Source organism: Chaetodon trifascialis, chromosome 14, assembly GCF_039877785.1.
Source record: "Chaetodon trifascialis isolate fChaTrf1 chromosome 14, fChaTrf1.hap1, whole genome shotgun sequence".
Taxonomy (NCBI): Eukaryota; Metazoa; Chordata; class Actinopteri; order Chaetodontiformes; family Chaetodontidae; genus Chaetodon; species Chaetodon trifascialis.
This window is the reverse complement of record NC_092069.1, coordinates 22,533,609-22,556,500: the sequence shown is the minus strand read 5'-3', so window position 1 is coordinate 22,556,500 and position 22,892 is coordinate 22,533,609. Positions and strand designations below refer to the sequence as shown.

At 44.1% G+C, this 22,892-nt stretch overlaps 1 protein-coding gene across 2 annotated transcripts in view; it reads left to right on the top strand.

Moving 5' to 3' along the window:
- The window catches only part of slc7a14a (solute carrier family 7 member 14a), a 32,101-nt gene extending 9,602 nt beyond the window's left edge, over positions 1 to 22,499 (top strand). For both annotated transcript variants that reach the window (XM_070978934.1, XM_070978935.1), the window contains exons 2-10: positions 7,933 to 8,478; positions 8,830 to 9,066; positions 11,348 to 11,565; positions 11,955 to 12,101; positions 14,852 to 15,060; positions 15,157 to 15,304; positions 15,917 to 16,412; positions 16,501 to 16,737; positions 17,311 to 22,499. In XM_070978934.1, the coding sequence (XP_070835035.1) occupies positions 8,172 to 8,478; positions 8,830 to 9,066; positions 11,348 to 11,565; positions 11,955 to 12,101; positions 14,852 to 15,060; positions 15,157 to 15,304; positions 15,917 to 16,412; positions 16,501 to 16,737; positions 17,311 to 17,609 (2,298 nt within the window). In that variant the 5' untranslated portion in view covers positions 7,933 to 8,171 and the 3' untranslated portion in view covers positions 17,610 to 22,499. The remainder of the gene's footprint in view (positions 1 to 7,932; positions 8,479 to 8,829; positions 9,067 to 11,347; positions 11,566 to 11,954; positions 12,102 to 14,851; positions 15,061 to 15,156; positions 15,305 to 15,916; positions 16,413 to 16,500; positions 16,738 to 17,310) is intronic.
- Positions 22,500 to 22,892: the final 393 nt, after the last annotated feature.

Below are 22,892 nucleotides of genomic sequence, written 5' to 3'. Positions count from 1 at the left end.
GAAATGCAGTAATGCTAAGATGCTAAAGGTGCTGGTGATGATTATAATGACAGGGATTCAACTATTGATCTTTAAATGGCAGCACTCTGGCAGAGCAGATAATGGGTGTTTGTTTAATGCCGTAACATTGAAGAAAGATGTTGGTGGAGATTCTATTACACCGCCCGTCGGTGTGAAACAGGGCTGCTGTAAATGCAGCAGCGGTGTATCGCTCACACACTGGGAGATGACAGTCATTTTTCAAATCTTTCTCTTACTCACAGCGTCGCTTTATTTTCTCTTCGTGCTGTTTCCTTCACACATATGCTTATATTTCCTTTCTCCTCTAATGAAATGGCAGCAGCAATATGAGTAATTCCATGGCTGGATGTCTAAATAAATATAAAATGTATTGCCTGCGCCCACACTGTATTGAATAATTCAGCAGCTAACGTTGCCACTGGCACTTTAGTTTGTGCTCAGACGAGTAGCGCCGTGCCCGTTGTACTCGGAGTCGGGGGGTGGTGCAGCATACAGATGTTGCCATTGGAGAAGTGCCAGCTGCTTCTGCATGCGCTATGTGTAATGTAATGAATTACTGGTGCTGGAATGAGTTTGATTGATTTGGGAGCGCATAGTGATCAGCGTTCATCCAGAGCATTCAGGCAGTAAAAGTAGCCTGCTGCAGCAAGAAAAGGTCAAACGTAAAGCAGTGATTTGGCACTTTGGGAAATATGCTCATTTGCTTTCTTTAGATGAGAAGATAGACGCCATTCTCCACAGATAAACTTCGATTATCTACGGAGCTGGAGGTGATTAGCCTAGCTGAGCATGAAGGCTGGAAGCAGGGGAAAACTTGCTAACCTGGCTCTGTCTCACTTTTAAATCTGAGCACACGGTGTCTTAATTGTTCAATCCAAACACAAACAGAAAAATTAACTCGACAAGCTGTGGTTTTACGGGGATTTGCAAATGAAAAAACACTGTTATTCAACATGCAGTTTTGAATGAAACCTGCTGTAACTCTGTCCTGCTAACAGCCGCCATGCTGACTTTAAGCGGGTCTCTGCCGGTTTCCTCAAAACCTCACGGTCAAGTACTTTGGACAGAGCCAAGCTAGCAGTTTCCCCCCGCTTCCAGTCTTTATGCGAAGCTAAGCTAAACGCCTCCTGGCTCCAGCTCCACAGTGCTATTGATCTTCTAATCTAACTCTTGGCAAGAGAGAAAGTGTATTTTCCAAATTGCTGGAGTGTAATTAAAAGGCTGTCTGCTCCAGCTGCAGCAATATTCCTGTAAACCAGAGAGCCTGCAAGACTACACAGTCACTGTTACATGAATAGAAAACTAAAAATGTTTCATCTTCATCTGGATTAGGGATGCACATTTTTAATTTTTTTTTATGACCGTTAACCGACGCCCTTTAAAGATTAATAACCGTTAACCAATAAGATTTAAATGCCCTTACATGCTGCCATTCCGACATTCCGTCATTCTGACATACTGCCATTCCAACATACCACCATTTAGACATATCACCATCCCGAAATACCGCTATTCCGACACACAAACGTCCCATCATTCCGACAAGGCTTTCCGTGTAAGGAAAAGTTGGAATCGGAGTCACTGACTCGGCGCTGTTCGGTCCGAACTGCAGATTTACAATGATGGAAAATAGTTAGATTACTCATCTAAAATGTAAAAAAAAAAAAAAAAAAGCTACAAGATTTAGATAATTAACAGTACTGTAGGCTTCAATCGTCTCCTATTGCTTTTTAAATTATGTCGAGAGCGAGCGCGCTGGTGATTTCTTTAATTGTGTGTTCTGATTCACGCTTCTGAAATCAGATTTTTAAACAGTTCTGATGGAGCTCAATGTTTATCTGGATGATGCGGCTTCATTCCGAACCATTTTACTGTAAACCTGGACGACCCGCGGCGTGTCTGGAGATAAAAAAAAATAATATTCAATGTAACGTGTGTTTTGTGCGTAATTGCGCACAATAAGATGGTGCTTCGGAAGTTGCATTTGGTCGTGTTTGGCCTCCAGTGCCTTGCATGCAGGTGTGCTGTGGTTGAAGTGCCTGACAAGCCGCCCCGCTGCAACAATAACACGATGCACAAACACATTAAATCTGTCATTTACCGCCAGCTGCAGTGTATGTGCAAAACAGGGGATCGAGTCCCAGCTGACCCGTCCGGGAGAGTTGGCTGCCATGATGTTGCGCGCGTTGTCGTGGACTCATGCGGACACTTTCCCACTAACCAGTTTAGCTGTGAGGTTATCAGCTGTGTGTCTACCTGGCATGCTCTGCGTTAACAGGACGGCAGAATTAACTTTCCAGTACTCATCGATATAGTGACATGTAATTGTTACGTAGCTCTCTGTTGTGAGCGCGGTCCAGCAGTCCGTTGTAATAGCCACGAACTTACGAACTCGACACGCCCCCATGAGTTGATTGACTTACGTAGCTAAAAAACAAAATTGACCGTTAGTATTAATCGGTTAACGTTCCTGTTATCGGTTAACGGTTAAACAGTTAACCGTGTGCATCCCTAATCTGGATCATTACATAAATTGCACACAGCGACGAAACATCGTGGCATCCATTCCTTAACTGTTGTTCATGATTAACAAAAGAAATGGTAAAAGAAAAAAAAACAAAACTAAAACTGAACATTAGATAATGAAATTAGCTCAGATTGCTGCAGCTCCTTGTTGCACAGCATCAGCTCATGCTGACCTCCTAACATCACATGAGCCAGACAAAATTATGATAAATAAAATAATAAGTGGCTACCTTCCTGTGAATTAAAGCACATTGGGTCTGCTTGGTGTTCTTGATTTGATACTTCATTTAATTTATTTGCGAGGTTTAACTGTTAAGAACACAGACAGGTGACAGTTGTAATGCTGCTGACGTTGGTTGTTTACATGCGAACGTGCGGCTGACACGTTGTCCACTTTGTCACACGAGCCTCGGTTTCCACAAAGGTCACATGTTCTGAGATTAACCTTTATTGGAGGGAGTGCTGCAGGTAAACTGAAGTCGGTTTTCAGCACGGAGCAGATGGAACACCTGCTGCCGCGGTGCTTTGTGCCGCTCGCGTTTGTTGATCTACGACTGTTCAAATAGCTCAGACTCAACAAAGGGCAGGTGGTCACTGTCAGCGAAACTGGCCGGAGAATATTAAAGAATATTAGAGTGTAACAGACGTTTTGACGAGCCAGCTGCCTGCATGATTTGATTTGGGACGATGAAAGGCTGCGCGATGGCGAGCAACACAATCCAAAAACAAGCCTTCCTGTCCCCAGATGCCACGTTTTCAGTGTTGCTGAGTGTGATTGGATACGTGCATAAGTAGCAGTGTCTCCAGTTAAAGCACCACACACACACTAACACACGCACGCACGCACGCACGCACGCACGCACACACACGCACACACACACACACACACACACACACACACACACACATTCATTGACAAAGCCCAACCTGAGGATCAAAGCTCGGCGCTCTAATGAAAAACAGATTTGCTGCTCATCCTCTTCATCCTTTCCTCCTAATCTTTCTTTTCCTGTCCTTGTTACACACACACACACACACACACACACACACACACACACACACACACACACACACACACACACACACACACACACACACACACACATATACACAAGTGACATTTCCATCACTTTTGGGGACATACGTAGACTTACATTCATTTCCTTGAGACTTACTCTACCATAACCCTAAATCTTCATCCTAAACTTTAATGGTTTATGGGGGACTTGCGTTTTGTCCCCATAAGGAAGGTGAGTCCCTACAGCGTGACTGTGTGAACAGATTTATGTCCCCACAACATGAGTAATGTGTGACATAATGAAAAGTCATTCATAGCTCATTCCTGATTTTCGGTTGAGTTCAGGGTCACCTTTAGGGCTGCCTGTGCAACAAACTGGCATGTGAGACTGTTAATTCTCTCTTTTTGTGTAATCAATAGTTAACAGTCTGCAGTGGATCATCTCACTAAAAAGCCAGTGTGTAATTTAATATCCTTCGAGATTAATTTTTAAACATGAGCGAACTTGGTGTCATGATAGAATTATTCTGCTAAATTAAACACTAGTGTGCTCTTGAGGACAGGTGGGAATCTTCAGAAATGACTGACTCCAGTGAAGCATTTATTCATGCTTTCAGTCCACTGGATTGCAGTATGAGACATAACTGGCAGTTAAGCTAGCTGCTCCTCTTGGTGAAGGTCATTGTCTAAAAAAAACAACGAGCATGCTGCTTTTTGCATGTTGTCGGCAGTCAGCCGTTTTCAGAGGAGGCATTTTGAGGCAGAGCTAATAAGACTAATGATGGCTGCATTACGTGTCGGTTCCAGGGCTCAGTGCCGTCCATGCTCACTCGTTGACCTGGCTTACTTGGACACTTCCTGATATGGAGCTAGGGCTGGTATCATGATCATGATAAAGTATCATGATGTAAGTGTTTTATATCGGTCGATATCGATAATTATTGATATTTTTATTACCTATTTGAAATAAGGACCAGGAGAAAAATACATTAAATTTTAACATTTTTATTTTAAATTTAACCTTCCTCTGATTATAATCCCCTCAGCTATCAAGGCAGAAAGGAAAAGAAATGTCAACACAACCATGGAAAACACTCACTCACTAAATGTAAATAAAAGTGTAAAAATGTAAACAGAGAGAAACCTGAGAACTTTTTTTCTGCAGGTTTAGTGCAGGAAGTTCACAAGCTGATTCACCTTCTTGAAAAAAAAAAAAATCTAATCTTTTATCAAACGCATTTTTTATTGATATTGATTATGTGTCTATATCGTGAGACATATCGTTATCGTTTTATCGTCCAGCCCTGTATGGAGCCATTGTTAATGTTGTTACGCTGCAAGGTGGAACTTCTGAGTCCTGACTTCCGGTCTAAATGTTCTGTCTCGCATGTTCTGGTGTTTGTCGGCCAGTCTCTGAACTTCACAAGCACGTTAGCACACTTCAAAATTAACTGAACAGATGTAGAAATGGCAACTACAAAGCTGATACTGTTACTACATAAAGTAAAAATTGATGAGAGGGTACTTCTGTTTACTCTCCACTGTGTGCGCTGCCATGTTGCTGTGACGTCAGGCATGTTCATGATGGCGAACTCTGGCTAGATGGATCTTGACCAAGTTTCCGACATTTCGTTCTACTGCACTTTTACATGTTTTTTCTGACTTCTGAGTACAATGGACGGCAGCATAATGTACACTTGTGCTTTTCCTGCCATGAAAAGTCAAAACTCTACCATGAAAAGGCTCTAAAAATTGGGAAACATATTACTGCCTGTATAAGAATAATGAAAGACCACTTTACTGAATACAACTAATGGATGTCTGGGTTCTTTTTATAGAAACAGATTTCGGTTGTTAACACTGTGAAATACCCTCTCTGCTGAAGCCCGTCATTATCCGCAGAGCCATTTGGGTGCAGGGCTTTTGAAATGAAACAGGTGATGTTGGGAGTAATTTCCAGCTCGTTCGCTGGCGCTTGTGCGTCGGTGGACTTTGCTAACTTTAGTCTCTGACTGATTGTGTTGTGATGTGATGTGTAATAGTTTCCGAGGCTTTCATCTGGCAAATATTGTGTGAGTAATGTCAAAAATGTACTCAAAGGCTTCCTTACTGAGGGCTGCTCTGGTGTGTGTGTGTGTGTTGTACATCCTCTGGAAGGTGCTTCTCCTATTCTGTTTCCATCAATATAGCATGGAGAAACCTTAATGATCATTTTCTGGATGGCAGGAAAATCACGATTCCTGTGTGACTTTCATTTCCACCCCGACTTTTGAGTTTGATGAAGGTTCATATTTTGACTGTGATTAATGCTAGTTTGTTTGTTACGAGTGGAAAACGCTTCCTCTGCCATTTATTTAAATCACTGTTCATTTGGCCCATTTCACGTCACGTCTTCCTCAACTTTCCCTCTGAAAGTAAATTGCTAAATTCAATTTCATTACAGTATAACCAGGATACCTGTGAGTCGGCCTCGTGATGGGTTAAGAGCCCCGCCCCACCTGACGCTCATCATCACACACAAAATAAATCACCTTTTTTCCCTCTCCCTCCACATGCTCGCGCTAAGTGCAACAACAATAGCAGCCCCGGCCTCCTCTCGTTAAACAGCTGGGTAATTGCAGCCATCATCTGTGTGAGTGGCTCATATTACAGCTGAGAGGCGATGTGGGTGCGCCGTGTGTGAGCCTGTGTTAGTTTAGTAACTTGTGCTTGTTGTTCAAAGTGGGTGAATGGAGAGTGTTAGTTCACAGAGAGAAGGAGAGAGAGGTGGACGGAGCTACAATTGATGCCTATTACAGCTCTTTTCAACAGACTCTCCTCTCACGCTGTTAGTCCCATGACATCAGAGACGCTGTTGAAAGGCTGCGTATAAGAAAGCCTCTGCTGGTCGGTTGTGGTGCATCACTGCTGAACTCCAATAAATAATTATTATAATTATTCTGCACTCAAAATTGACACATTTTAAGGGTTTCGTTTTCCTGACATGCAAAGCTTTTTCAGTTTCTTTATCTCTTTTCGTAGCTGCAGTATAATTCTCCATGACTGTCGAATAATGAAAAGCAGCAATACGACGATGAAAAAGATGCCTTAGAAGTAAAAGTCGTGCATTCAAAATCATAACCAGTTCAGTAAAAGTACAACAATATTATCAGCAGAATGTACCTACTGGAAAAGTTGGCGTTGGCAGAATAATAACTCATGCATTAACTACACTGATACTATAATTAGTTTAGAATATTAATTATACTTTCCCCAGACTTGTAATTAATGTACAGCATGTACTTTTATAATTAGTTAAAATTGAGCTAACTTTAACTACTTTTTGGTTAATGTGTAATTTATGGACAGAAATATTGTTCTAATTACATAAATAATTACCAAATAACTAATAATAAGGGAAATGTCTGACTTTCAGGCCAGTTTTTGCTATTTGATTTGAAGTCATGGACAAGTCGCTGGTGCTTATTTATAAGTAGTTTATTCACTTATTTACTTTTTTGCTCCATTTAGCTGAAGGTTTTTTGTAGTAGGAGACAAATTACCAGGTAATTGTTTTGAAAGTCAAATTCTTTTTAGTGGACGGCACGGTGGAACAGCAGGTAGTGCGTGTGCCTCACAGCAAGAAGGTCGCCAGTTCGATCCCCGGGTCGGGCAGGGCCTTTCTGTGTGAAGTTTGCATGTTCTTCCCGTGCACGCGTGGGTTCTCTCCGGGCACTCTGGCTTCTTTCCACAGACCAAAAATATGCTCATTAGGTTAATTGGTGACTCTTAATTGTCCTTAGGTGTGAGTGTGAATGGCTGGTTTTTGCATTGGACAAATAATTATCCTAAATTATTGCTGTTTAATTTCCAGCTTGTAAGCTGTCTAGATGTAGTGTGATAAAGGTGTGGAGGAGCAGAGATACATGCTGTGAGAGGTCCACTGATTCTACATGTACGTGTGCATCTGTAATGTAAACAGGACATGAGTTGTGACAGTTAATCACTTTGTAATGCAAACGAGAAGTTTTGGAGATGTGAGTGAAATCATGGCAGCCCTGTTTGATTCTCTTTACAGTCTGGTATGTGAATTTGATTCCACATATTGCTCCGTCTCCCCCTCATCAACAAAAAAATATTTAACGTCCACTGCTGCCACTAATGAGCCTGGCTACTATAGCAACTGTGCTACAGGGAGGGGGCTGCTAATTAGCTGCTTCCTCGTTCAGGTACGCTTCATTTGTGGACGAATGTGCAATGCGTCTCCACCGCCGGGCTCCGGCGTGTTGGCGTGTATGCTCCATAGTAAGCACTGTGTCAGATGGATGATAGGAGGCAATGTGCTGTGAAATGCTTCAAAAATAACTCATCCCACCTTTGCTTTGCAGATAACTTTCTCACCATGCGGGGAAGAAGCGAGATGGCCTTCCAGTAAAGCGAGACGAGAGGGTTGAACGAGCCGAGACAAAAGCAGATCTTTTGAATCTTCCGTCGTTGGATAAGGACTGACTCCTCTTCCGCAGTGCTGTCATTGTTGTCAGTGAAACTGCAGAAGAAAGAGCATCAGAGAAAGAACTTCTCACTCGTCCTTCCCTTTAACTCTGACCCTTGACCTTTAGCCCTCAGTATGAGCGGTCTGGTAGGGAAGCTGGACCCTCGGAGGGTACAATGGGCCGCGGGGTGGAACACCTTCGCGTCCCGCGTCCTGAGGACCAAACCTGTGGAGTCCATGTTGGATTCGGCCATGTCGGGCACCAGCTCGCATGGCACCAGGCTGGCCCGGGTGTTGTCCACGGTGGACCTGGTGTCGCTGGGTGTGGGCAGCTGCGTCGGGACGGGGATGTATGTGGTCTCGGGGCTGGTCGCCAAGGAGATGGCCGGTCCGGGGGTCATTGTGTCCTTCATTATCGCCGCTGTGGCCTCTATACTGTCAGGTGAGACTGGATGCACACGTGCATTTTGTGACTTTCTTCTGCCCTTAAACACTCACTTTCTGTCTCTTTCACACACTCACACACACACTAGGCTGACTATATCATACTATAGGCTGCAGTGTAAAGGTTACTGTACTTCTCATCACCATCACACTGATATGATTCATATGGAGAGCCTATGCAATAAGAACAAGGTCAAAGACATTACACGGGCGAAGCTATAATATTAAAGGGACTCGAGGGAGGTCTTAGTACGGGCTTAATGCTCCCATCAAAACCTCCAGCTCAGTCTCTCACTTGATGATAACGCAGCGTGTGAATGAATGTGTGTGTTCCCTCTCTGCCCCACAGGGGTGTGTTACGCGGAGTTCGGCGTGCGGGTGCCTAAAACCACGGGCTCGGCCTACACGTACAGCTACGTGACCGTGGGCGAGTGCGTGGCGTTCTTCATCGGCTGGAACTTAATTCTGGAGTATCTGATTGGGACGGCAGCGGGGGCGTCGGCTCTCAGCAGCATGGCCGACTCGCTGGCCAATCACAGCATCAGCAACTTCATGATTACAAACATTGGAACGCTCAATGGATTGGGTGAGTGGACGAGCACAAAGGTTTCAGAGCTGTATCGAGACGTCATGGCGACAGAGGCTGCATCCTGATTATCTTTCCACTGTCGCTGGAAACCTCAAGCAGACCAGCAGCAGATGGTCGCAGTGTACTTGAAGGCAAATAATAAACAAGGGAGTTAGCGATGTAGCTTGGCCCATTAAGGGCTTTGTATACGAGGAGGAGGACCTTAAAATCAGCCCTGAATGTTACAGGAAATCAGTGCAGAGCAGCTAAAACTGGACTGATGTGCTCTCTCCTCTTGGCCAAACTGAGGAGTTTTCAATGAGCTGAGCTAATCAAGTCATCTTGAAATAAAGGCATGAATCAGTTTTTCGGTGTCTTTTTGACTTAAAAATGGTCGTACTTTAGTTACGTTTACGTGGAAAAATGAAGTTTTCATCACCTTGTTGATGCAGGACTTGAATATTAGATTTGAATCTATGATGACATCAAGATTTATAACCTCAGGGAGTTAATTTCCCCTGATTATTAAACAGCAGATCTCTATTTGTTTTAGGGCCGACTAGTAGGAATTCAGCTCTGTCCTCATTTAACTTATTCTTCATTGCCAACAGACATTTAATTGGAGTCTTTTACTCCATATTTGTAGTCTGAATCCATCAGCTACAGTCTACCATCAAAGTCAAATGTCAAGCAGGTGTCGCTTTAAAGCCCTCTGAGGCCTGTCAGACACTTTTGAGGTACTTTGACATGCCTTGACATTTTTATGTATATCACCTATCTAATAAAACTTTCATCCCAAAGTGCCAATATGCTTAAATTCAGCCTGAAGAGTGTCACCTGTAGACATACACTTTTTAAAAACCTTAGAAATGTTCAGAGGTGCTGAGATAAACATTTCTGACCAAGACCTTTGAAGCTTGTAAAGTGTCTTGGCTACATTTAGATGATTCAATCGTTGAGAAATGTCATCTGGTTTGGTTGTTAAAGCGTGAAAACTTTGGAGTGACACCACTGTTTTCAAAGCCAGTGGCCTACACAAGGATTATTGACGAAGAAGGTGTGAGCGCAGGAGGAGTTTAGAGCATTTTCACACATTTTCTGTCTTCGTAATGACACGCTAACAACTGCAGAGCTGCCTTTTTGTTATACAAATCCTATTTTTGTAAATGTGGAGCCATCAAGAGCTTCTTTCTGACTCAAGAGGGGATGTTTGTTATATTTTTAGGACCAAACCTGGTGGGGTTTTCAATGCAGTTTGGCTAAATTTCTACGCTTTGTACCTGAGTTCTTCTGGGTTGGATGACAGCTATGCCGGTTGACCCAAAGAAGCACTCACTGTCACAAACTACCTTCTCAGCATCTAACAGGAGCATAATACCATCTGTATCCCAGGAACGGTTTTGTTTGTCTCAAAGGGCTTCTGTTTTTAAATGATAGCACATATTTTAAAGCCCAATTAAAAAAAAGAAGAAATAACACCATCTGGGAAATCATCCAGTCCTTATCAGATTTTTCACAGGGAGCGTCCAAATGATGTTTCATTGCTTATCTCGGGAATCGTGTCACTATGGAAAGCGGCGGCGGCAGCATCTTGGATTCCTAAATGATTCATGCGACACAGTTTTCCAGGTCATAAACCGCACCGTGAGGGGAATGCCTGCTAATCTGGTGTAATGCTACACCCGACGCGTGTGCCAGCCCCGTCTTTGTGGATGACACCGCCCTGACAGCCTCTTCCTGTTGGACGCTGACAAAGCGGTGGTTGTGGTCACATGATAAGCAGCACGGCCAGATGTTCCACAACATAATGGAAAGTTAACGTTTCCTTTTCCTGCTGGATAAAAACAGCTGTTTCTCCACACCTCTGGGAAAGTGTGGAATTCAGCTCAAAATAAGTCTCGTTAGTTTCTGTGCGTGGGCGTGTGACCACCTGAGGATATTTACAAAGACCGACTTCCTCTGCATGTTCCTCTGTGAGTTGCTTCAAGCTGTAATTATTAAGAAATTGTTTTATTGTGCATTCCTTAAAATTACTTTAGTTGATGCTGCAAATTTCTCATTCGATGTTTCAAGAAAATAGACACAATTTTGTGGAAATTTCCTGATGGCTACCTAAAAATCAAGCTTTGTAATCGTCCATGTGTCCTTGAAAGAATCAATAGGTCACCCAACCAAGACATGGCAAGAGTTTATGACCCTGTGACCCATAGATCTGACATGGTGACCATCGTCAAAGACAAAAACATTGTGTAGTCTGATCCACCATTCCTCTGACACACTCTGCGTGTGTGTGCTTCAGGTAAGGGGGAGCAGTCGTACCCAGACCTGCTGGCGCTGCTGATAGCGCTGCTGGTGACGGTGATCGTGGCCTTGGGAGTGAAGAACTCCGTGGGCTTCAACAACGTGCTGAACGTCATCAACCTCGTGGTGTGGGTGTTCATGATGATCGCCGGGCTGTTCTTCGTCAGCGGAGAGAACTGGGACGAGGGGAGGTTCCTGCCCTTTGGCTGGTCGGGGGTAGGCACACGCATGCAAACACACACACACGCTAAGTCACTGAATAAAACAGTGAGGCTGAAAGGCAGGTGTGCTGGCAGATTATCAGCTTTATTTGTTTTTATTTTACTTATTTATGTGTCAGGGACGACGCAAAAACAGTAGCAGGCTACGAGAGAACATGGTAGAGATATGTTGCATGTAGGATTTCTAGCCAAAGATGGCCTTCCTGGTTAAACTGATGAGGAGTTCATTAGTTAAACAGTGTACACAATAAATAATGACATGCTTATATGTGAAAAATTGCATATTGCCTCACATTGCACCATTTTCAGGTCAGTTTGAGTTTTTATTTCTGTTGGAAGGACATCCCATTAACATGCCCCCTTTGCTTCTGTGGCTTGTTTCAGGTGATGCAGGGAGCAGCCACCTGTTTCTATGCCTTCATTGGATTTGACATCATCGCTACAACAGGCGAGGAGGCCAAGAGCCCCAACACCTCCATCCCCTACGCCATCACTGCCTCACTCATCACCTGCCTGACTGCCTACGTCTCTGTGAGTTCCCCCGAAAACCACAAACAGCCACAGTAAAAGCTTCATTAGCGCCTCAGAGGTAATGACATTTAAGACTGCAGAGCATTAATCGTGTGTTACTTCAGTAACTAAGCAGTTGTTGTAAGTAAGTGTAATGATTTGGCTCAGTGACTCCAGCGTTACAAAATCAAATTTTAATTTCACACATAAATGTGATCACGTTGTTAGTGGGAAGGCAGCAGGCTGTAATCACAGCTTCTTATTCATACACCCACATACCGTAGTTTTTAAAAACATTTCAAAACTAATTTGACTAAAGTATTGCATTTAAATCACTGAGAACCAAACACAATTACACGTTTCAGTCATTTTCTTCAGAAGATAAGATAAAAGTTTATTAATCCCATGCAGGGGAAATTAAATTGTTACAGACAGCAAAGAATTTAAAGAGACATAGAAAAAAGAACATAAAACGCAATAAAAAAAAAATACAGAATAAAATCAACTATATATATGTACATTATATGCAAGAGTATAAAAAAACTATTGCCATATTGATCTGGACATGAATCAAATATGAATAATAAATACAGTGTTTTGTACTAATACACAGTAGAAAAAATAAATAAAGTAAAACGTATTATATTGCACAACATATTTGCACAGATGTAATGGACGTGAGCGGATGTTAACATAAATAACGGTCGTGCGAACACGTCATCATGCGACACGATCCTTAATCTCAGTGTGAAGACGGCACATTTCTGCTGCTGCTTGCTTATTTCCCATTCTTCACCTTCATGCTTTAACGTTACCTCTGAGCTGCTATCAAACCACTTGTAAATGCAACCTGATCCAAAATTTGAGAAGCGTCTGACAGAAGGATGGAAAGATCAAACATGGAGATGCCTCCCTCTGCACTCGGGCTGCGTGGGCGTGCATCTAATCTCTGATCTTTACGTATTCAACTTGCACAGCCCTTTCTGACTCCTGCTGGATGGTTGTTGCTATGGGTACTGTGTAACGGCGGCCTATCAGGGAGGAGAATTTTTTCGGCATCGCCCGGGGCCGAAGATTGCATCAACTTCAGAACTCAACTACTTCTCTGTGAAAACCTCGTTTCGCTCTGTCTCTCTGTCTTCCAGCCGCGCCCATTTCTCCACCTCACTCCTCCACCGCGCTGTCACGTCTCCTTTCTCAGCTTCTATTGATCTCCATCTTTCTTTGATCAAACACTCTGTGGGCATCTTTCTCGCTCCCATCAGATCCTCCAGCTGCTGCTCTTCAAGATCCAGTAATCACTTTATTAATGAAGCACATGCCGTTTTTCTGCTGGCATTGATTTTACAGAACACTTGAATTGCAGAGTGAAAGTTTCACTATAGTTTCTTCCAAAATCGTCAAAATTAGTCGAGCTCTTTTCATTTGTTTGGTATTTTCGGGAAACCTTGATCCTGATGGGTCACGTGAATGTTAAACTAGCTGACGTGGGCCCTGTAGGATGCAGTTTGGGATCAGCTAGATCAAACAAATGCGTCTAACCGGGATTTGTCGTGGGATTCACTCTGGATTACAGTCAGCCTGTGCCCAGATAGGACGAAGGGTCAAAGGGCACCAGGCTACGAGGGCGAAACTGATCTCTCGATCCTCCTCCGCGAGGGTTAGTCTTTTTATCATTCCTCTCTCCTCTCCTGCCCTCTCTCCTTCTGCGATCTGCTCATGCAAATCCCCCTTTCGCAGCACGGTATCAGTGACAGATGGCCCTGCATGATTTCACACGTCAGACGCGAGGATCAAAATCGCGCACGCACACACACAGCGAGAGAGAGGCATGACTAATGAACACTCTGCATGTAATGCGATGTGCGGCGTGCTCGCTGTGTAAAGTTAGACTGTAAGGTCGCAGCTCAGCGCTTCATATACAGCATCAAATTATTCTGATGAGGTTGAGAAAACACTGGATTACACCACTGTTACGAGCTGTTCTGAGCTTTCCCATGTCAAGTAGCAGTAGTAGTAGTACTTTAGTGTATTAGAAATATAGTTTAAGCATAGAAAAGTCATTGCAAGTAGACTTAATTTAAAGTATGTTTAACATATACTTTTAAAAAGCGTACTTCTAAATAGACGTCATTAAATCAAAGTGGTATTTCAAAGTACTTTCAAAGTAGTAAATTGTATTTTTAAAAAGTATACTAAATTACAAATACTCTCCATTAAAACATTTAATCAAATAAAAAAGAAATGTAATTAAGTCCTTTAATTAAGTGTAAAACACTGTTAGCATGCTTAATTAAAGTATACTTTAATTTGAATTCATTTGAAGTATATTTAAGTATATTTCCAACACTTTGGTGATATTATGCAATTGTACTGCAAGTGTATTTTGATTGCTCATGAATCCTGGTTTTCGCTGGTGTACTTCAGGACACTTTAAATTTGTAAAAAGTTGTGCCAATTTACACTTCAAGTACACTCAAGTATTGATAAGTGGTACTCAAAGACTTCTGGTGTACACTTAAATATATTTGAGAGTGACTGCATTGGGGTCTGCCAGTGGTTTCTTATACCACCACTGGGGGGCGCCAAATCCCAAAATACGTAATTATCCATACAGCAGCTTTAGATAAAGCAACATTTAATTATTGAAATATCTCCTCTCTGCAGTATTTTAGCAATATATCACGATGAACATCGAGTTAGATTATTTTTTTTTGATATTCCAACATGGAACTCTGCTCTCCGTTTGTATTCACCCCTCTTCCATCCAGGTCTCTGTGATCCTGACCCTGATGGTCCCGTACAATGAGATCGACGCAGACGCGCCGCTCATGGAGATGTTTGCCGTGCACGGCTGTATGTTCGCAAAGTATATCGTGGCAGTGGGCTCCATAGCCGGACTCACTGTGTCCCTCCTGGGGTCCCTGTTCCCCATGCCCAGGGTCATCTATGCCATGGCAGGGGACGGCTTGCTGTTTAAGTCAGTCAACACGGTTATTTCATAGTGTTTCTCTTTAATCTCAGTCTAAATAATGTGCACAGCTGGATCTCAAGCTCCTCATTTTTGTGTTTTCAGGTTCCTGGCCAACGTGTCTTCCTACACAGAGACCCCTGCTGTTGCCTGTGTGGTGTCGGGCTTTCTGGCTGCCCTGCTGTCCCTCCTGGTCAGCCTCAGAGACCTCATCGAGATGATGTCCATAGGAACCCTGCTGGCCTACACCCTGGTGAGTGGCGGAGGATGATGCTAGACACATCCATATAGACCATATGGGCACATGCGTGGTGCAAGCATCACTATATTTAGCTCACTGAGATTTACACTTCAGTCTTTTCTGATGGGAACCAATCGTAGATGTGTATTTTGTGCTTAGCTCTATGATTTGGTCTTTAGTCTGAGACTTACATGAAGTCAAGGAATTTAATTTGTTTTGCAAATGTCAGATTTGGTGAAGAAGGCTCTGCCCTTTGAAGGATTGTGCAAAGCAACAGGGATTTTGCTGGGAAACCTAATCCCCCGACACACGAATCATACAGATTATAGCTGTTAACATACAGTAATAGCGCGCTTTAGCAACAATACCGAAAGGTTTAACGTATAAGCAGTTGGTCACGGTGACGGATCGAGTGTTGATCTCTGGATCTAGTCAGCTGGTAGCTGATCGGCTGAAACACCAGTGAGCTGCTGGTTCTGATGTATGTATGAAATGCTGATCAGCAATGCAGAAGTTAACATGCAGAAGTCGTTTGCCTCAGAACAAAATGTTTGAACCAATTCTTCTTCTGCTGCTGGAAGAAAATCTGTTTTTGTGACAACTGCTCCCCCTCCTGGCCTGCAGGTGAGCCTCTGCGTACTCCTGTTGCGTTACCAACCTGAGGGCGACATCCACGGCTTCGTGAACTTCCTGTCTGAGGAGCAGAACAACAAGAGGAAGGAAGGCGTCCTGGCCGAGTGCGAGAAAGACGCCTGTTCACCAACCAGCGAAGCAGACGAGTACGGAGGCCCGCCCACGAACACCTGTGGAGCCAAAAACCTGCCGTCATTGGGCGACAACGAGATGCTGATAGGCAAGCCGGATAAAAACGCCTACACTGCCAGCCACCCAAACTACGGCACGGTGGACATGACCACCGGCATTGAGGCGGAGGAGTCAGAGGGCGGGATGTCCCGGCGGTTGAAGAAGCTCATTGGACCACGCTACTACACCATGAGGATCCGATTGGGCCTCCCGGGAAAGATGGACAGACCGACTCCGGCCACGGGGAAAACTGTCACCGTGTGTGTCCTCCTCCTCTTCATCTTCATCTTCGCTTTCTGCTCCTTCATCATTTTTGGTGAGAACACACAAACACGTTCAGACAGGAAACTAGAGTTTAGTGGAACGATAAATTAAACCTCTCTGTCTTTTCTCCTCGTTTCCAGGGTCGAGCAGTATTGGGGAGGGTCACTGGTGGGCTTTGCTGCTATTAATCTTCTTTATCATCATCATCGCCCTGCTCATCATCATCATCCTCCAGCAGCCAGAGAACCCTAAGCGGCTGCCCTACATGGCGCCCTGTGTGCCCTTTGTTCCCGCTTCAGCCATGCTGGTCAACATCTACCTCATGCTTAAACTGTCCGCCATCACCTGGATACGATTTTCAATCTGGTGCATCGTGGGTAAGCGAGCGCCTCACTGAGTGATTGGTTCAGATGAGGTTTTTTTGTCTTTTATTGCCATATTCTAAGACAGGATTTCTGTCATCCTGGACAGATGGGAGCTGACCATGTTTTGATGTTAAAACAATGGAGCGATACATTTCATGACTCATCTCTTATTGGCTGAGTGAGACAGTAAAATCTGTCTCATTTACTCGCTTTGTTTGTTTTTTTGTTTTTTAACGGAACAGCGAGGAAGTCTCATCTCACTTTTGCTTCCTGCCTCGGTCTGCATGTGTCTGTGTGTGCTCTGACCAAGCCCTGTCACCTCTGTAGTTCTTACTGCTCCTGTAAAGACAGGGTTTCTGCAGGCAGGTGTCCAGCAGAGCTGTTTTTGTTCTCACACAAACACTGGTGGACATCTGTGTGGTTTTTTACTGTGTGAGTAGGACTGTCGTATTCCTCTGACTCACTCAGAGTGGGATGAACTGTTCTTAAGTTGATGGAGAGTTTACTCACAATTTGTTTTTGAGCTGTAAGTTATATACAGAATGCACGTGCGTACCTATTGATATTTGTCCGTGGTCCCTTCAGGTGTGCTCATCTACTTCGGCTATGGCATGTGGAACAGCACGCTGGAGATCACGGCCAGAGAGAACGAGGTGCACGCCTCCACCTACCAGCGCTACGATCAAGGCGTGGACGAAGGCTTCTGCGGCTTCGACGATGACTTCTACCCGCCTACTACCGACGCCTGGGGCGCGCCAGAGGCGGGGTCGGGGCTCACCCCGCCCCCCGAGGCGAAACCCGAAAGTGGTGGGACACCATCGAAAGGTGGAGGCAGGACCATTGCCAATCACGGCCTCGCGGAGGAGGATCCGATGGATTTCTGAAGGGACTGACTCTGTGTTACACTGAATGTACTGCCTTGTCTGCTGCCTGGGGAGAGGGAGGGGAACAGTAGCGTGAGTGCATGAATGATCGCGTGCGTGGGTTTGTGTGCTTGTGTGTGTGCATGCCTGCATGTGTGTGTGTGTTTGTTTGTGTGTCTAATCCTTGGGCTAGATAGTTTCTTGGCAGTGGAAGGACTCCTCTTTCACCTTAACTCCACAGCGCTTGGCTCACACAGCAAATGTGGACGTCAAGGTCATGAGTGTCTCGTCACAGTCACTTGTTATTCACTTACTGGAGTCCACATCCCACGCACAGAAAGGCCACATAGAAAAGTGTAGACTCAGCGAGAGATAAAGTATGATGTGTCGCACTTTGCCGTGAAGCGTGATTCTGCACTGAGCAATCAGTCGGCTGTTAATGTGTAGGAATGTACGGGATGCAGGAGAGGAGAAGGTGATGAGCGAGGGGCAGATGAATCAGCACCTCTCTTCCTGTTTCAACACAGACAGACAGGAAATTTAGATGACCCCAAAAGCCAAACACGAGGTATTTCCTATGTGCAGGTCTTACTGTTTCTCCCCTTTGTTGTTCAGGACAACAAATGCTCTCAGAAGCACCCAAAAAACGTTCTTAAACATCAAAAACTGCTTTAAATATTTCCCCTGACCCCTAACATCTAGCCCAAGGGATTCAGGACCGGACTGGGAAGAGGGTGTTGATGTTTTCTGTCACAAATAGTACTTGGACTTTGCTTGCAATAGTGCCTTCATCTACTGTATGTGTATGTGAGTTTCTGATTCTGTCTGTTTTCTACTTTAATTTTTGCCTGCGTGTGTGCGTGAGGGTGTCCGTGCAATCAAACTCCACCTTTTGCATTCTCACGTCTGTGTGTGTAGACGTAAAGTGTGTTCTCGGGGTTGTTTTACCGTGTGTGTGTGTGTGTGTGTGTGTGTGTGTGTGTGTGTGTGTGTGTGTGTAGGTATTTGTTTCGTTTTGTTCTTCCCACTCCTTCCCCAGCACGAAGCTCAAAATCAATCCACCGGCAACAAAGCAGCTCATGGTGCAATGCAACACGTGCTCGTCAGCTCATCTGCGAACCCGAAAAGAGGAGAGAGTGGATGTCGTAACAGAAAGGGAGAACAGGTTGAATCCTAACTGACAACCTGCATGGTTTGTTGTGATGAATGTCATATTGTCTGCTCAGTCTTTCCTGTGTGCTTCTCTCTCTGTCGATGCAGCTTCTGCTGGTTCCCGGGGTTGGGAAGGAGCACGTTTCAGTTCATTCAATGCAGGAAATGTTTTTTTCCTCAGATTTCTAGACTAACTGCAAGAAGCAAAGAGAAGCAGGATCAAATACAAAAATAATATGTGTAAATGTGTTTTAACTCACCTCCCTACACCAATAATTTTCATACAGTCCTACAATAGAAGGACTGTGTTGAAAACAAGTGTAACTTTCACATCGAGTGAACTGAAATCCATCTTTCTCCTCCCCTCCTTTGCTTTCTTACTCCCTCCTCCTTTCTTCTCCACTATTTTTTTTATCCTCTACTTCCACCACTCCTTTGCTCTTCCAGCCCAACTCTTCCTTCACCTATTTGCCACCTCGTCCCGCTCTTGATATTCATCAGGCCTTGTGTGAGTGAGGGGCTGCGACTCTTGCAAAAGCCAGGATTGGTTTTCAATCAGGACGTGAAACGGCCATCTGTTCGGGGGCCTGACGATCCATTAGCTCCTGTTTCACCTCAGGGTGTCTGCTGTCGCTTTTCTGATTTGCCACCGGAGCGTTTACTGCCCTCCCTGTGCTTCTGCTCCAACTCCCACACTGGTCTGAATGAACCTCCCTCTTGCCCTTACCTCTTCAGTTTCATGCATGTAGCTAGTGTTGAAGTCCCACTCTTTACACGTTACCTACACTGCTGCTGCACCCTGAAGAGATATTGTGAAAATCAATCAAATCATGGTCAGGTAGAGCCCAGTGCGTAGGACCTGAAAGCTAATGCTGCCAAGGCTAAGGGGTTGATTCCATACTAAGAATGTATGCACTCATGGCACTATAAGGAATTGTGGCATACACCAAAAAGCATACTGTTGTTATGTTGAGGGTGGGGGCACTTCTACAATAGCCGCTGCTGTAGGCCCTGATTGTTGTCCTTGCACCGTTTCCTCTTGCCCCCCGTTGCTGCATCTGTCCCTTCCGGGGAAGCCTTATTTGTCTAATGCACTAAATCTAAGGATGCCACGCTAAACCCCCACCCTACCTCTGCTCCTCTCACATCTCTCCACGCTCAGAAAGGAAAAAAAAAACCTTTCCTTCATGTTGTAATAGACCCCTTTGTGTCATCCAGTGACGTGATTGTGATACCCATCCCAAAAAACACCCATATTGGACGATTCTGCAGCTCGCCATTGCAGAGCGCGGTGAGCCCTTTCGTAGCCTAAAAGAACATGAAGGTGTTGAAGCCGGGGATGTGGATGGGTGAGGCCTGTTTGAGACCCATCATGGCCGACACTGAGGTATCTCTCTGTAAATTTGAGTGGTATCATGAGTTTACAATTCAAAGCTGCACATGATCTATATTTTACAAGCTGATTCCAGTATTTCTAAGTTTGAGTCCCTTTAGTCCAACAAAGATGAAAAGATAATGAACGTAATGTTTCCCTATCATAGCTGTACCCCTGTGAAACAGCCTTTAGACCTTCATGTGGTGAAATAAAAATGACTCTTTTTAGGGTTGCAGTGCAGAGGAATTGGACTTACGACTGACAATTTTGGCACTTTTTTCCCTAAACCAAGTCATTTGTTGTAGTTGCCTAACTTTAACCACAGTTCAGCCACACGGAGGAAGGGATTGTTCTGTGAATGTAGAATATGTTTGGCATGTAGGCTCTGGCCTCTGGGCAGTGGGGAGTGATGATAACAACCACGACCTTAAAATGATATTAACCACCATGTTGTAGAAACATATTTTAAAAAAAAACTGTCAGTGCTGAACGTAATCTGAGCTCTTGCAGAATTGTCCAATATCAAGGGTCTGTCTGGTGATAGGATTGAGAAAAACAGCACATCCTGAAACATTTGCACACTCTGTCTCACACACAAAAACGTGTATTCCACATTCAGCCAAAATACCTTCCCCATTAAGTTCACCTCCCAGCTCAGCCAAAAGAATCCAGCCGCTTTGCATTCATAGCTCAGCCAAAACAAGACGGTGAATTCAGGCGTCGCCATGCCTCTGACACTGGACTGTACAGTACTATATTATCTGCTTTGTGCGTATGCGTGAGTGCATGTACAGTATGTGTGTTCGAATGTGTGTTTGTGGTCTCTGCCTGCGCCTCAATGTGACCGTCTGGTGAATGTGTAGCATGCCCTCGTGCACGAGGCCCAGACTGTAAATGTTGTACTTGCATGTGGTGACTGATCGCAACGAGACATAATATAACACTAAACCAAACCAAACGCAGGCTTGGTTCTGATACCTGGGACCGCGGCCTCTGCGCTCTGAGAGGATTTAACAGGTGTATTACGACTGAATGGGCTTCAGAAGCATCATTGTTCGGGAGGCCTAGCAGTGAATTACGCACTGTTATCACTTCTATTCAGATTTAAACCCTTTCTTTGCTTTACAACTCAACATTATGCTTCGTGAGAAATGAGCTAAAAGCAGATTATTTGCTGGATTCAATTCTCTCCTGTACCTCTAAGCCCATGCAGTAATCTCCTCCCCAGGTATGAGAGCCATGGCTCCGTTTGCAAAGGGAGTAGAACATGTAGCAAACATACGGGTGCGGGGGCGACTCCCCTCACATCCTCCCTCAAACACTTACAGTATGCCTACTTCCTGTATATCCCTCTTCTCCACCATGACCTCTGCAAGCCAAAGTCCACAATCTTTGTTTACTTTTCACATACAGGAGACTGTAGTTTCTTCAACGTGAACACTTAAGACACAACAGAGCTAACGACTTTTCCCGGGGGTCTGCTAATAAGCTACTAACGTCCGTTAATCACAAGAGGACTGATTTTTTTTTTTTTCTCCTCACGGTGACTTAAGTCAACAGTGCAATGATCATTTTTAAAATCCTAGTTGCTAAGTATTCATTGAAAGATTGAAAGTATTAGTCTAGACTCCGTTGACTACAGCAGATCCATTTGTCCAGTCTGGACAAGACGCAGTGGAAAAAGTCCAACGCTGAGGGAGGAGTGACCTAAAGGAGAAGTATTTTTCTACAGCCGTCTCCCATCCACAGGCCCTCCTCGGGTGGGCGTGCACAACAGAGCTGGGCGGAGTTGTCAGCCTTCACTTTGTGTGTTTTTGTTAAATCACAAGGAGGCCTGGGGAGAAACTGCTAAAAAATATATTTTTAACAACCGTAGTCTCTCTAGAATGATAAAGCTCATTTCTAAACCTTAATCCTTTCCTTTGAAGGGATTTTGAAATGGCTGCTGTAGACGTCAGTAGGATGGTAGAAGGTTTAGGAGTAAGATTACAACAGAAAACATGCAGAAACTATTTTAATACAATTCTATAAAGGGTAAACTATGAGCATAAACGAATAATGCCACTACTGCTTTTAAAGTCAGCTACTATTTGTTTATTTTGTCTCGGAGAAGGCGCGCCATGTTCTTCCTGTGCTCTGTGTTCGCTGTGGCCAAGTGTCCAGTCAGTGTGTGTCGGACTTGTCGAGGTTGGCTTCTCTCGCAACTAGATATTCCTTTTCTTTTCTGTATATTTTGGCACAAAGCTGTATGATGTAGTTGTTTTTTATGTTGATTTTTTAATGGTTTCTTCCACATGTGAGGTTACTTTGCTCCTGGGTGCACTGTTTTTGCTGAGTTGTTGGTATTGCTTCCATGCAACAATGAAAGTTATTTATTGCAAATAACAAAAAGGCTCGCTCGTTTTTTTTTTGACTATGATAATGAACATTTACACGCTTGAAGAAGATATGCACAATTATACACGACTACGCTGAGCTACTACGCGTGGCTTCAGGGGTGAATGTACAATGTAATCCAACTGAATTTCAGTGGACTTTTTCGATTGAATTGCTGCATATAGCAGGTAGCATAGCAGATAGCAAATTTCGACGGTGCCAACCTTGGAGGGAAAAAAGAGAACAAGCTATCATTAAATCATTAGTTGTGCTGCATCACCCAAATAACCCTGTTTGGTTGGTGACCGAGCTTCCTGAGTCAGCATGCGTAGAGAAGTGCTGACTGGTCCAAACAAGTCTAGCATGTTAGCAATAAGCTAAGTCCATATATTGCAAGTTGT